Source organism: Miniopterus natalensis, chromosome 20 (assembly GCF_054644295.1).
Source record: "Miniopterus natalensis isolate mMinNat1 chromosome 20, mMinNat1.hap1, whole genome shotgun sequence".
In the NCBI taxonomy this organism is placed as follows: domain Eukaryota; kingdom Metazoa; phylum Chordata; class Mammalia; order Chiroptera; family Miniopteridae; genus Miniopterus; species Miniopterus natalensis.
The window spans coordinates 10,669,958-10,682,409 of record NC_142100.1 but is presented as its reverse complement, the minus strand read 5'-3'; the positions used below and the strand labels follow the sequence as shown (position 1 = coordinate 10,682,409).

Genomic DNA, 12,452 nt, shown 5'->3' with positions numbered 1-12,452 from the left:
CAGCATCACGTCAGGGACTCACTTGGGAAGGGCAGGTCCCTGGCTGGGCCCCTCGTGGGTGGGCTCCAAAGTTTCCTCTATGTCGGTCATTCAGCAGACATTCCCCGAAGGCTTCTGTGTACAAGGTGAAGGGCGAGGCGTCAGTCATGAACCTCTTAAGGGTCATGAGCGATGCTTCTAAGTCAGAAGGCCCAGAAGAAATGTAGGGGTTCAGAATGAGTCACCCCAACATGTGCTACTGTGGTGTGCAGGCTCAAAGAAACACCCCCTCCCCGTAACTGCCTATATGAATTTAAATTAGGGGCCTTCCCTAAAGTGAGACATTATCAGGGATAATATTTTGACCTATGTTTTCCTTTCTGTCCCTCTCTCGTGGATGTGGAGTTCCCATATGCACGTATGTAATTAAATTTGGTTACTTTCTCTTGTTCATCTGTCACAAATCGATTTGATTACTCAACCAGCCAAAAGAGCCAGAGGAGGGAAGAGAGTGTTGGGACCACAGATGAAGTGCTAACGGGCTCAGAGGAGAGAGAATAGCTCTGCCTGGCGGATAGGACACGCTTTATGGAGGAGGTGGTCAGCCAGGGAAGGAAGTGGGGGAGCTGTCAGGGAGGCCGGGGTACAGGGGTGCTAGAGGATGGCACCTCCACCTTAGCCAGCTGTTCCATTTCAAGCCATTGTCTCAGGTCTCCAGTAGAGGGCGCCGTTGCCTAACAAACCGGGTGTGTTCCTCTGCCGGTGGGGGAATCACCCTGGACGGGGGCAATGCCAATGCGCCAGGCACGTCCACAGCCTTCCTCTCACCCATGTCTCAGGAGACCCCAGGTGGCCCAGGTGAGATCATGGCTCCAAAGCCGACCCCAACATCTCACCTAGTCCGTGCATGTGTGTGAGTGTGTGTGTGCTTGTGCGTGTGTGACGTGTCCCAGTCCTGGAGCACCTGTCTCAATTAGCGTATCAGACAGCCCAGCGGGTCTACCTGAAGTCCAGCGGTGCTTCCTGCCTTTCATCCACCCCGAGGCTTTCCTGCCTCATGCCCGCCAGGCAGTGGAAGGGGAATGGAGGAGCTGCTAGTTCAGTCATTTGTGCAGCCCCCTTCCTGGCTGGGTGGGCAGTTGAAACAAGGGGTAAAAGGGGAGAGGCCCCTGTGCCCCCTTCCCAATCCTTGGGAAGGCAGGGGCTCAGGTGGCAGGCAACAGAAGCAAGGGAGGCAGAGAAAGGTATCTGAGGACAGGTAAAATTATGCTGGGAACAAAACAAAAATCGCTGCAAACCTAATTGCTGTTTATTAGCCACCTTAATTAAACCAGATTTGCATTTCTATGAGTAGCTCTTAGCCAAAGGGAAAAAAAGCTACTGGGAGACACTCAGGTGCCTTTTTGAGTTTAGGATGCAAATAGCTTGGAGCTGGGGAAGGCAGATGTGGGGTACCCTCAGGATTAGGGTTTCCACACTCAGCTGGTTTTACGAGTGGGCCGAACCCTCAGCACCAAGAAGCCTTTGGCAAAGGGCAAGAGGTCTGGGTGTTCCAGAAACTTGATCGGGTTTGTTCTGCTGCTGGGATGGAAGTGGTGAAACCATAACACCTTTTCCCCTTCAGTTCCCAGGAGCTCGGGCAAACACATCTGTGTTAAAGCGCTTCTTAAAAGAAACCAGAAATCAGAATAGAGGTTGTCGGGGTTGAGGGAGTTACAGTACAGCAGTAAGAAGGCCCATCTCCCCTTCCTGCAGATCCGGGGGTGAGCCAAAGCAGTTGACATCTGTGCCCACTGATCCCCCAGAGGGCAATGGCCCGCAGTCCCCACCGGCTCGGGTTTGTTTTGAAGAAAACCCCATCATTCTGGATCCCTTCAGAATGTCAGGTCCTTCCGCCTAGTTCAGGCCCCTTTGCAAAGAACGGCACCATCCCTCCACCTTCTCTCCAGATGCCAGGTGGGTTGGCAGGCTGCTCTCCCTGGGCCACTTACTCTATCCCCCTGACTCAGGGCAAGATGACCCCAGTCCAGCAGGACACACAGCTTCCTCGCTTTACTCCCATCCCCCGGGCACTCTCTTCCTGGCAGCCTCGGGGAGCTTGTGCAGGACTGAAGGCAGGAAAGGGGGATGGAAAGCCAGACTCTGGAGGGAGCCGATTAAATCCTGGACACATGCCAGGGCCCAGGTTGGGGCGTCCCATCCGAGAGAAATGTCCCTCCAAGATGTGTGTTCCCTCCCCAGGAAACCACTTTGCATCTCTGCTGGGAAATTCTCGAATGTCTAAAGTGACAGTCCCTGCTTTATTCACCCGTTACCCCAGAAACAAGGATGTTCCTTTAAAGCTCAGGCTTGGGGACCCTGGAGGCCGTAGGTGAGTCTGAGGGTCCCCAGACTGGCTGGTCCCTGGGTGAGTGGACCTGGAGCTCGCTGTAATCATGGGCAGCACTGCCCGGCGCCCTCCCAGAGCCGGCAGTGGGGGTGGCGAGATTCACCAGGGCCTGGCGCCTGAGCTGAGCGTCAGACACCAGAGCGGCAGGAAAAGGCTGCAGCCTGTGTTGCCATGGATATATGGAGGCACATCAGATGCTGCTATTTTTAGCTCTGCAGTGCCAATTTATTGGTGGTGTCCTGGGGACACATGGGAAAGGCAGGAAGGCCCCTGAGCCTGGGTTCTGCCCAGGACAGGTGGCCTGTGAGCACTCAGGGGGCTGGGTAGGTAACCCCACTCTGGGGTTGCCATACACATGGGGAGAGAAAAGGAAATAGATAGAGGGTCTGGCTAACGGGGACAGCAGAGGGGGTGTGGCTAAGGCAGCACCGAGCTGGTTAGTTTTCTAGCAAAGGGGGAGCATCGATGAGGCTTTCAGGGGGCTGCTTCCTGGGCCGAGATGAAGCCAACTGGACACGTTTCTGGAACTCTGCTCAAGCCCTCCCTTGGGCCTGGCAGACTTGTGTGGGGGGGGGGTGGAGGGGGGAGCAGGCTTGCAAGGGCCATGGGCATGACAGGCTCGAAGGGGGACCCAGCGGTGAGGAACCTTGGAAGTGGCAGAGGGACCTGGCCTTAGTGTTTCTTGCCCTCTCAAACCACCTTGGGTTCTTGCCCATGGCCCAGGCACGTATCACAGCAGGGATATTGGATTTCTGTCCCTTGTGCCACAACTGTCTTGGGTCTGACCTGAGCTGGGTACCAGCTTCTCCATGACCTTTTCCATCCCACTGGCCAGGCCTGGTCTCAGCCCTGTCCCCTAAATGCCCCATGTAACTGTCATCTAGGAGCTCCCACTGTGTTCTAGGAGAGACTGGAAAACCCCCTCCTGCTGTGATTTTTATCATATATAACAAGATACCTTCCCTCCCCTGAACATGACCCCCTGAGCATTTGGTCTTGTCCATGGTGACAGGGGTCCCAGTTGGGTGACTGTAGTGCAATGGGAATAGGCCAATCAGGAGTCCAGAGATTCTCCCTAAATTCCCACCAGGGCTGAGATCAAGGTTAAAGGGTGGGTATGTCTTTGGTTGCCCACCCTGTCCAGTGACCCTCTGACCCTTTTTTCCTTGCCAGGATAAAAGCCATCAGCTACCATTCTTAAGGTTGAGACCCTTTAGAAGATAAAGAAAAGGGGAGGTGATCAGAAAACTCCCCTGGTCCTTCCTAGGTCAGAACTAGGCTCCAACATGGACTTGACAAGGTAGACATCACTGCCTTGCACCCATAGCTGGAGCTGATGGCAAGGCCCAGAACTGATGACAGTCCCTTGGGTCATTGCCTGGGACCAAGACCCTTGGGTCCCTCTCCTCTCCCTCCCTTCCACCTCTTTCCCTGGCAGGAGTGGGGGGGTCTTACCATTGACAGTCAGGGTCACCTCTCGTTCCCCGGCCCCCACCCGGGGCACCACCGCTCGGCACACATACTTCCCAGCATCCTCCTGGCGGACAGCCTTGAGGGTCAGAGTCTTTTCATTGCTCAAGACCTAGGAGAATTGGGGAGAACAAACACAAAGAGTGGGGGTGGGCTCTGTGTCTTTCAGAACCAGAGAGTCCGAGAGACAGGCCTGGTGGAAGGTCACGAGTCTCGAGCATCTCAGTAAGAACCGGGGCTGGGGTAGGAGACAGACGTTCACTGCATAGCAGCTGCGTGTGGGAGAGTCCCCTGGAAGGCAGCCCCCCCGGCCCAGGGTCCCGCCACCCCTGGCAGAGGAACCTGGGGTCTGAGCTGTGGACTCACCACGCCGGAGCCCCGCTTCATCCAGACAATGGTCAGGGATGGGTTTCCGGTCCAGGAGCAGCTGAAGACGGCATCTGAGCCCAGGTCCACGAGCAGGGACTGGGGCTCTGTCGTCATCCGGGGCCCGACTATGATGGGTGGGAGGACGAGACCGGGCTCTGGTGGGCTGGGGAGCTCTGGGGACCCTCTTTGCTGCTGCGTCCCTTCCCCCACCCTGGTGCCTGTGCCACCTCAGCCCGCTCCAGCCCATTCCCTTACATTTCAGTCCTCTGCCCCCTGGGCCTAAGGTCAGGAAGTCAGGGCAAGACCCCTCTCCTCCTGAGCCCAGCCTCCCTCGGGCTCACGGCCCTAGGAAACAGGCTCTCGGGCCCTGTTTGTGCCTGGATATGCCCTCAGGGCTCTCCCATCCCTTTCCCTCTGTCCTGGTCCCAGGAGGTCCCCCACCCCAGGGTGTGGGCAGAGGGGCCTTCCTCCCTGGGCTCAGGGATCTTCATGTGTCTGCCTTCAAAGTCCACTGGCCACTCGCTGAGCCTCCCAGGCCCCTCCTAGTGGCTCTGAGATTCCGAAAGGAGTGGCCAGGTGGCTCCCTGGTGTCCCCTCCTGTGCCCTCAGGTTATCCTCTGTCCCAGCCCCTTCCAGACTCTTGTTCAACCCCATCTATTGCCCACACCCCTGCTGAGTGGTGAGGTTAATGAAGGCTCCTCTCTGCCTCCTACCCCCAACCCCTGCCCCCAGAGCTTCCTGCAAACCAAGCCTGGTCTCCAGGCTGAACTTTTAAGCACCATGGTGGAGGGTGCAGAGAGCTGCTTTCAGGGAGCGAAGGGTGAAATCTGGGGTTGGGAGCTTGGCTTAGGCCCTTGGTGTAGAAAGTAATCTCAGTTGAGGCTGTCGGGGGAGAGGGCAGGGTCAGCCGGAAAAGTCGGTGAAAGTGCGTTAAAACTAAAGGGCTGTAGAGGAGCTAATGCTTATGGTTGTGAGTTCGTTCAGCTGGCCCTCAGCTGGGAGGTCTCTGCAGGGCCACCAGGCAGGAGGGGGACATCCGGGAGCCCTGAATGGGAGGGGCAGGCTGGGTGGGCAGGCAGTGGATTTGCTCTGAGCTTGGTCTCAGTCCTCATTCTGCCACCTCCACTCTGTGTGACCTCAGGCCTCTGTCCCCGCATCTGGGCAATGGGTACAATCACTGCCTCCCTGTGTTGTTATGAGGGTCACCGCACAGGGAGGCCCTGTGCACAGGACACAGCTCCATGATCTAGCGAGGCGTTGTACATTGTGTGCAGTGAGTCCAGACCAGTTCCCCTGGCCCTGAGCAGACACCCCAGGGCCCATGCCCCCAGGGAAGCCCCAGGCAGTGGCACTCACAGTAGACATCGACCGTGCGGCTGATGTTGGTGCTGCCCAAGGCGTTGGTCACCTCACAGGAGACTGGTTCTGAGAAGTACGTGTAGTCCACGGTGGTCCGATATACTTCCCCTGATGCTTCCTTGATGATCTGGCCCCTCTTGGCCCACCTGCAACACAGGCCCCGAGGGCTGGGGTGACCTCTGATGGCAAGTGCGTCCCTCCTGCCCGGGGAGCAGCTGCGCTGTGGGAGTTGGACGCATCCTGACCACAGAGAAAGGAGGCTGGGCCTGGGACAGCGGGTGCAGGCCCCTCAGGGGTCCCTCAGGGGAACTCTCCATACAGGAGCTACTTCCAGGGCTGGGAGCAGTTGGTGCTGCAGGTGGCAGGCTTTGGTCTGAGGATCACCAGGTGATCAGTGGCACCAGACAAGTTGGTTATTCCGGAGGGAGGTGTTTTGACCATTCAGGTGGTCAGCCCGTCTGACTGGCTAGGCGATGGATAATGCACAGCCCCCAGACAGCTTGGCCACCCTCCTCTGAGCCTGTCAGGGCCCCTGTTCTGGCCATGTTGGAAAGGAGGAAGCTAAGTCTGTGATCTCAGAGGCCAGGGTCTCATGGCACGTGCCCACCCCTGCATGCATGCCCCCCATCCCCACCCACACAAATGAGGCTCAGGAAGCTCAAGTTCCAGGCCTGGTGAGCAGCTGATGGAGTGGGGTTAGCTGGGGTCCCCACTGCCCCTTACACTTGGCCAGTTCTCTCAGCCTTCCTGTCCTTACTCCTGTCCCCAGAGTAGGTCCCCCAAGAGATGGCACTTGCTCTTTTCTCTGTGCAGTTTCCACCCTCCAACCCTGGCTTCACTCCTCAGAGGCCTCGGCTCTGTCTGCCCTGGTGTGTCGGAGAGGCAAGAAGAAGGCTGTGCTGACTTCTTTCATTAGCCAATCCACCTGACTAGTCAGTGGCTGCAAAGATGAGACCGAAGAGCCTCAGGCCTGTCTGGGTCCTGGCCCTGGGACATAGAACACTGCACGGACCAGTGACCCGCAGCCCACTGCCTGTGGCCAGTACTGGCAGTCCCCAGGGTGTGGGTGTGCATGTGTCACGGCCGCTCTCCTTACAGGTCTCCAAGGAGAGAGCTCATAGCTTCCCCCTGCTTTAACTCACTGTGGACAACACTCACTTTAAAATGACAAAACCTCCAGCTCGGCTCCCCCTGCAGTTCAAGCCCATTTCAGGGTGTATGTCTTCAGCAGGGCTGGACAGGCTCTTTGGCCCCCACAGTTGTCACCCTGTGACCCTGGATCCCTGTAACCACAGCTTCCCTGCTGACCCTGCCTTCACCCCCACTTTCTCTCATTCCCACCCGTCTCTGCCCTTCTCTCCATCTGTCTCCTGCCCGGCCCATCCCTCCAGCCTAGGAGACGGCCATCTCTCAGCACCCGGAGCTCCCAGGCTGGCACCATGTGGTTATTATTGTGAATTAATATTGGGTAATTATTAAGAACACGATTAATAAATAACAATTATAGTTTAACAACAGAGCAAACCATGCTCCCTGAGAGCTTAAGGAGCTTCCCAACAAACCATTATGAGTTATTCATGAATCACTTCAATTTCTAACTTTAATTTAATGACCAGACTTAATTGGCATGGCCCCTGCCTGAGGCGGATGAATTCGGTCCCAGACACATGGTTGGGGATCCGTGTCCAACCCTATTCCTTCCATCCTGCTGAGGGGAGGGGGCCAGGGGTAGGACCCAGGCCTCTGGCTGGGCTGGGAGGAGGGCAGGGCTTTCTCCCCACTGTCCCGGGTCCCTCCCCTGTAAGTCGTGGAGGGGGGAAGCTGTAGCCGCTTGGCTCTAAGGAGTTGGGGAGAACTGTGGGGGCTCCCACAGGCCCGGGACCCAGCGGGACAGCTGGGGACTAAGCTTTCTTGACCCCAGCAGAGCTGTGCTGCCTGAGCCGCTCATCTGTGCAGCTGCTGCCCTTAGGTCCCAGGCCTGTCCCCACCTGAGAGGCAGAGGGGGGCAAGCAGCATTCCCCCAGGGGCATGGCAGGCGCTGGCTGTGGGTGCTGAGCCTTTCGGGGGCACCAGAGTCTCCCACTCGCATCTCACCCAGCCAGTCTTCCTCACTTTTCTTCCCACCCACCCCCACATCAGAAACCCCCTGTGGGGAACCCTTTCAGAACCTGAAATCGCTCATTCTCGCAGCTGGCCACAGGGCCTAGGGTTAGCCAGAGGGCAAGGCCCCCCAGCCCCCAGCTCTTCTCTCCCCCTCTTGGTTCTTTGGCTTCTCTTCTCTGGTCCCCTCGCCCTCCCACTGCCCACCCACTCGCAGCTTCTCCAGCCCCTCAAGACAGGAGTCGGGTTAATAAGCCTTCCAACCGAGGGGACCTGAGCAAATGTAAGAGGATGAATTATTTACGTCACAGAATCAGGGGCCTGATGTGTCACAACCCCACCGGCTGTCCGAAAGCAGCCCCGAGTTTCATATTAGGCGGCGGTCCTCTCCCTGTACCTGCGGGGCCCCCTGCGCCGGGGCCTGTTCTCGCCCAGGTTCTGGTCCCAACGGGCAGCCAAAGGGACCCCCGAGCCTGCTGGATGTCTCCTGTGCCCACCCATGCCCCCTCTCTGGGCACTGGGGCAGAGGAGGGCATCTCTCTAATTTCTGAGATCACAGTCTTTTATGTAAAACAGGGAGGAAAGATCCTTGTAATCTTGTCAAAGTCATTTGGGGAAAATCGAGGTGCTTATGTGATACGATCTGCTTAAAGCTTTCTTCTTGGATCCCAACAAGGCACAGGCTGGGTGAGACCTACTGATGCCAAGGGGCTGAGAGGCTGTGGGTGGGCGAAGGTTCCCCCCCTCCTCTCTCCACAGCCCTCCACCCCCTTCCTTCCCAAGCCACCTGGCTCTCAGGAGGCCAGGAGGGACCCTGGTCCACTCTAAAGCATTCTCAGGACCTTTGGCTAATCCGGAGTTCACGGGGAAGGTGACAAGTAAGGACAAGTGCCCACCTCCAGGAGGGAGCCCACCGACTGGCCCACCTGACAGCTCCCCCTGACTGTGGCCTGCAGGGATGGATGGAGATGGGGCGGGACCCACAGGGACCAGAGCCCAGGGAAACCTGCACAGTCTCTGCGTGCTTGCCCACTAGTTCATTTGTTAACTTTTTAAAGAAAACTTTGAAATGAAGGAAAAGTTGAAAGAATAGTGCAATTAACCCCTTTTCCCTTCACTAAACTCGCCAGCTGTTATCCTTCTGCCACATCTGTGTTGTTACTCTTCTGCCACATCTGCTTTGTGGCCCTGTCTCGTGCGTACACTCACACCTTGTCACCATCACCATCCCTGGGGTTCTGCTCTTTTGAGAGGGGTGACTGGGACGCGGGCCCAGAGCCTGCTTTCTCGGGTGTTTGCTTGCCCTGTGCTCGGTGGAGGGCAGGTGCGGAGTGGGTGGGGAGTGAAGCTGGGTCCTGGAGCAGAGCCCTGCTGCTGACGAACCTCCACAGCTAGGTCCTCGGATGACCCAGAGCCCGAAAGTGCAGAGAAATGGAAGTTGGAAGTTGTCTGCTCTGATCTCTGGGGTCCAAGGCATTCTTGGGACACTGTGAAGGTCACTGTGGGCTATGGGCATGAAGGGCTTGCCAGGGAAACTGGCATCAGGGGTAACTTCTGGGCACATGGTGCCTGGTGTTTAGGGATCGTGAGCAGAGAGCAGAGAGCAGAAAGAAGCCGGCCTTGTCGAGAGGAGCTGGGCCTGGCAGGTGCAGAGGCGGAGCCCAGAGAATCAGTCTCTCTGGGTGCTTCCCTCTGCATCTTTAGTCCCTTCCAGGCAGATGCTGGGTCCCAGCTGAACCAGGCCTGACCCTGGACCTCCTGGGCTGCATGACTCCAGGGATCCCCTAGTTAGTGAACAGCTAGACTGGACCGGACAGGTAGATTTTCATCCTATTTAAAAATATCCTCAAACGTAAAGACCCTTGTCTCTCCTGGTTTCGGTCCCCATGTTGTTTCACTATCTGCCCTGCAGGGGGCGCTGCCTCATGTCCAGCTGAACCTCTGGCTGCCTCTCCGGCCCATTACCTCTGACTCTGCCTCTGGGGCGGCACTGCCTCTGTTGTCCCTGTTCTCCACCCACTCTGGGCGGCATCTTTCTTACTCTGAGCCCATTAGCATCTCTGGTACTGGCTGACGCTGCGGCTTAATAATCCATTTCCATGGCAGAGGCAGCGCTCTGGGCGCCTCCATCAGGTCTGGGCTGGCGGGAAGGGGTGGAGTGGAGCCAGGGCCATGGCGAGATCCACCAGCAAGTGAGGCTGAGCCTGCCCTTGAGCACTTCTGAGGCCACCGTCTCTGGCTGCCTTGTGCTGTGACAGTGCACAGGGAGGAGGTGCCCAGAGGAGCAGCTCTGAGCATTTAGCCCGTCAGTCAGCCTGCATTCCGAGAGCCGGTACACACCACACACTGTGCTCCGTGCTGAGAGCCATATGCGACTCAAATTGCAGTTTGTGCCTCCAAGAAGCTCAGTCAACAGGCAAAGACAAGCATGCAAGAGATAGTGATGCTTTACCAGTGCTGTGGGCAAGGGGTGCACAGGGCCATGAGCATGAATGGTCCCAGGTGCCCACTGGACAGGGCCAGCTGTCCCAGAAACTGCACCCTACCCAGGTGAGCAGTTTGGTGACACAAGACTAGAATACAGATGCTGATCTTACTCGTTCCCCTGATTGTTTTAACTCTTTTCCTGAGCCTCTCTCCCTCATTTCAGAGATAAGGGATCAACAAGCTATTCAAACAGAAGGGGTGACACCTACCGTCTCCAGCGGAATGGGATCACATATGTGCACGAGGAGAGAGCCCCCAGCTGGCCAGGGTGGGGGGGAGAGGCAGGAGGAGAGGAGTTCTCACCTGGCCAGGGGTGGGTGGGGTGGGGGGCCGGGAGAAGAACAGGGGCACCTACAGTGAGCCAAGCACTGTGCTGGATGCCCAGGGCCACAGGAAGAGTGTGGAGGGCCCGGTGGCCAGGCCAGGCATCCTCGGCAGTAGCTCTTACCTGTACTGGGTGACAGCTGGGTTGGCCTTGGCAGAGCAGTGGAAAGTGACAACATTGTCTTCCAGCACTGGCTGTGGTTCCACCGACAGGTTGACAAGCGGGGGGTCTGCAGGGAGAAGAGATTCCCTTGTAGACGGGGGAGCTGTGTCCACGGTTTAGGGAAAGAATGAAGCAGGAAAACCCGGGAAGATCCCCTAGGTGACATGGAAGGTAACGGCTAGAGGTTCTACCACCACGATCCTGGGGATCCCTGGAGCTGCCACCACCCCAGGGGACCCCAGAAAGCTGGGGGCTTCAGCAGAGGCTGCCCCGCTCCCTGGTGGCGCCAGGGCTCCCTCTGTGGATTCAAAGCCTGGTGTTTAAATGAGCAGCCAGCCAGGCAGCATGGCTGCCTGGGGCCAGGACTCTGCCATTCACCTGTCCACCTTCCAGCTTTTAGACAGAACAAAAGACTTCAGAAAGGAGAAGGGGCGGAGGGCCCAAAGGCATGAGGGGCAGTGTGGACACCAAGTCCCATTTAAATACAAACTGTCTTCTCTGAAATGTCTGTGTCATATCTGTGTGAAGGTTCTGGTGCATCCGTGAGCTTGAACGTGGCATTTACACCCTTTCATCAGCCTAATTGCCTCCCGCCATTCTGACTGGGGTCCCCCAGCCCCCGCTCCCCAGGCTGGGCTCAGCTTTCTCCCTGATGAGAAGCTCTATAGTGCTAAATGTGGGAGGTGGCAGAGACAGGGAACTGAGAGGGAGTGAGACAGGGAGACAGGAAAAGAGACAGACACACAGAGAGATCTGGACAGAAAGGATGGCAGGCGGGTACCTACGTAGGAGAGAGACACGGAGGAGAGAGAGGGGCGGGGACTGAGAAACGCACAGGAGGAAAAAGAATCAAAGAAACACTGAGAAGCAGAGAGCTGGAGAGAGACACAGAGAGACTGACTCACACACAGAAACAAAATCAGATGAAGATTTCAGACTAAGAGCAAAAAGACCAAGGGAGACGAAGCAAAGAAAATGACAGGGTGTTAGAGAGGCAGACCAAACAAAATAATGAAATAATGAGGAACAGAGAAAGAGACAGGGCGAAAGAGACACGGAGAGATATGGAGATGGAAGTAGAGACAGAGGGATCCACAGCCAAGAGACAGAGAGGTGGAAAGTCAGCTCAGAGAAGGGCTTGGAGACAGCGGGCCCCCTGAGCTCAGAGGAGCTGGCTTGGGACCTTCTCCAAAAGCTGGTGTCCCCCATGCTCTTGGGCATGCACCTGGCTCCCAGGCCTGGGGGCCCAGGTGTCCACACTCCAGGGAGGGGAGATGCCAGCCAGTGGTTCTCCCTCTTCCTGCCATGCTGTGGAGGTCTGGCTGGAGTCCTGCTCTCAGTGAGTTAAGAGGGCAGCATGGTCCCTGTGGCCAGGCCCAGGCCCTGGGCAGCCTCCAGAGACCATTGAGGGAAAATGCTGATCCCTCTGGGTGCATGTGAAGGGCCCAGGAAGGGAGCAGGACTCAGCCTGCCTGGCCTGGTTCCTGCTTGAAATGACAGGTGGGGGTCCTGAGCCCCTCCAAGAGTCATAGCCCAGCTCTCCAGCTGCAGGTTGAGCCTGGCTCCCCAGAGCTGGTGTCATTTGACCACTCAGCCCCCCTTTGCCCTGCTGGTGCTCAAGCTGGGCCAGGCCTCCCTCCCTGCCCAGTGCTGGGCCTGGGGGCTGGGGCCTGGGAGATGGCCCATGGGGCTGAGGCTGCACACGTTTCTGCAGATCTCTTGTTAAGACACGGGTTCCTGAGCAGCAGGTGGCTGACTGTGCTGGGGCCTGTGCTCCCACTTTATCCCCCAGTTCCCGATGGGACCACAATC

The 12,452-nt window shown here is 57.3% G+C and overlaps 1 protein-coding gene across 1 annotated transcript in view; it reads right to left on the bottom strand.

Moving 5' to 3' along the window:
• KIRREL3 (kirre like nephrin family adhesion molecule 3) overlaps positions 1-12,452 on the bottom strand; it is a 452,863-nt gene that overhangs the window by 12,438 nt on the left and 427,973 nt on the right. Inside the window, exons 7-10 of the mRNA XM_016204456.2 lie at positions 10,602-10,707; positions 5,564-5,712; positions 4,205-4,332; positions 3,824-3,950 (exon numbers count right to left, since the gene is read on the bottom strand). Coding sequence (XP_016059942.1) covers positions 3,824-3,950; positions 4,205-4,332; positions 5,564-5,712; positions 10,602-10,707 — 510 coding nt within the window. The remainder of the gene's footprint in view (positions 1-3,823; positions 3,951-4,204; positions 4,333-5,563; positions 5,713-10,601; positions 10,708-12,452) is intronic.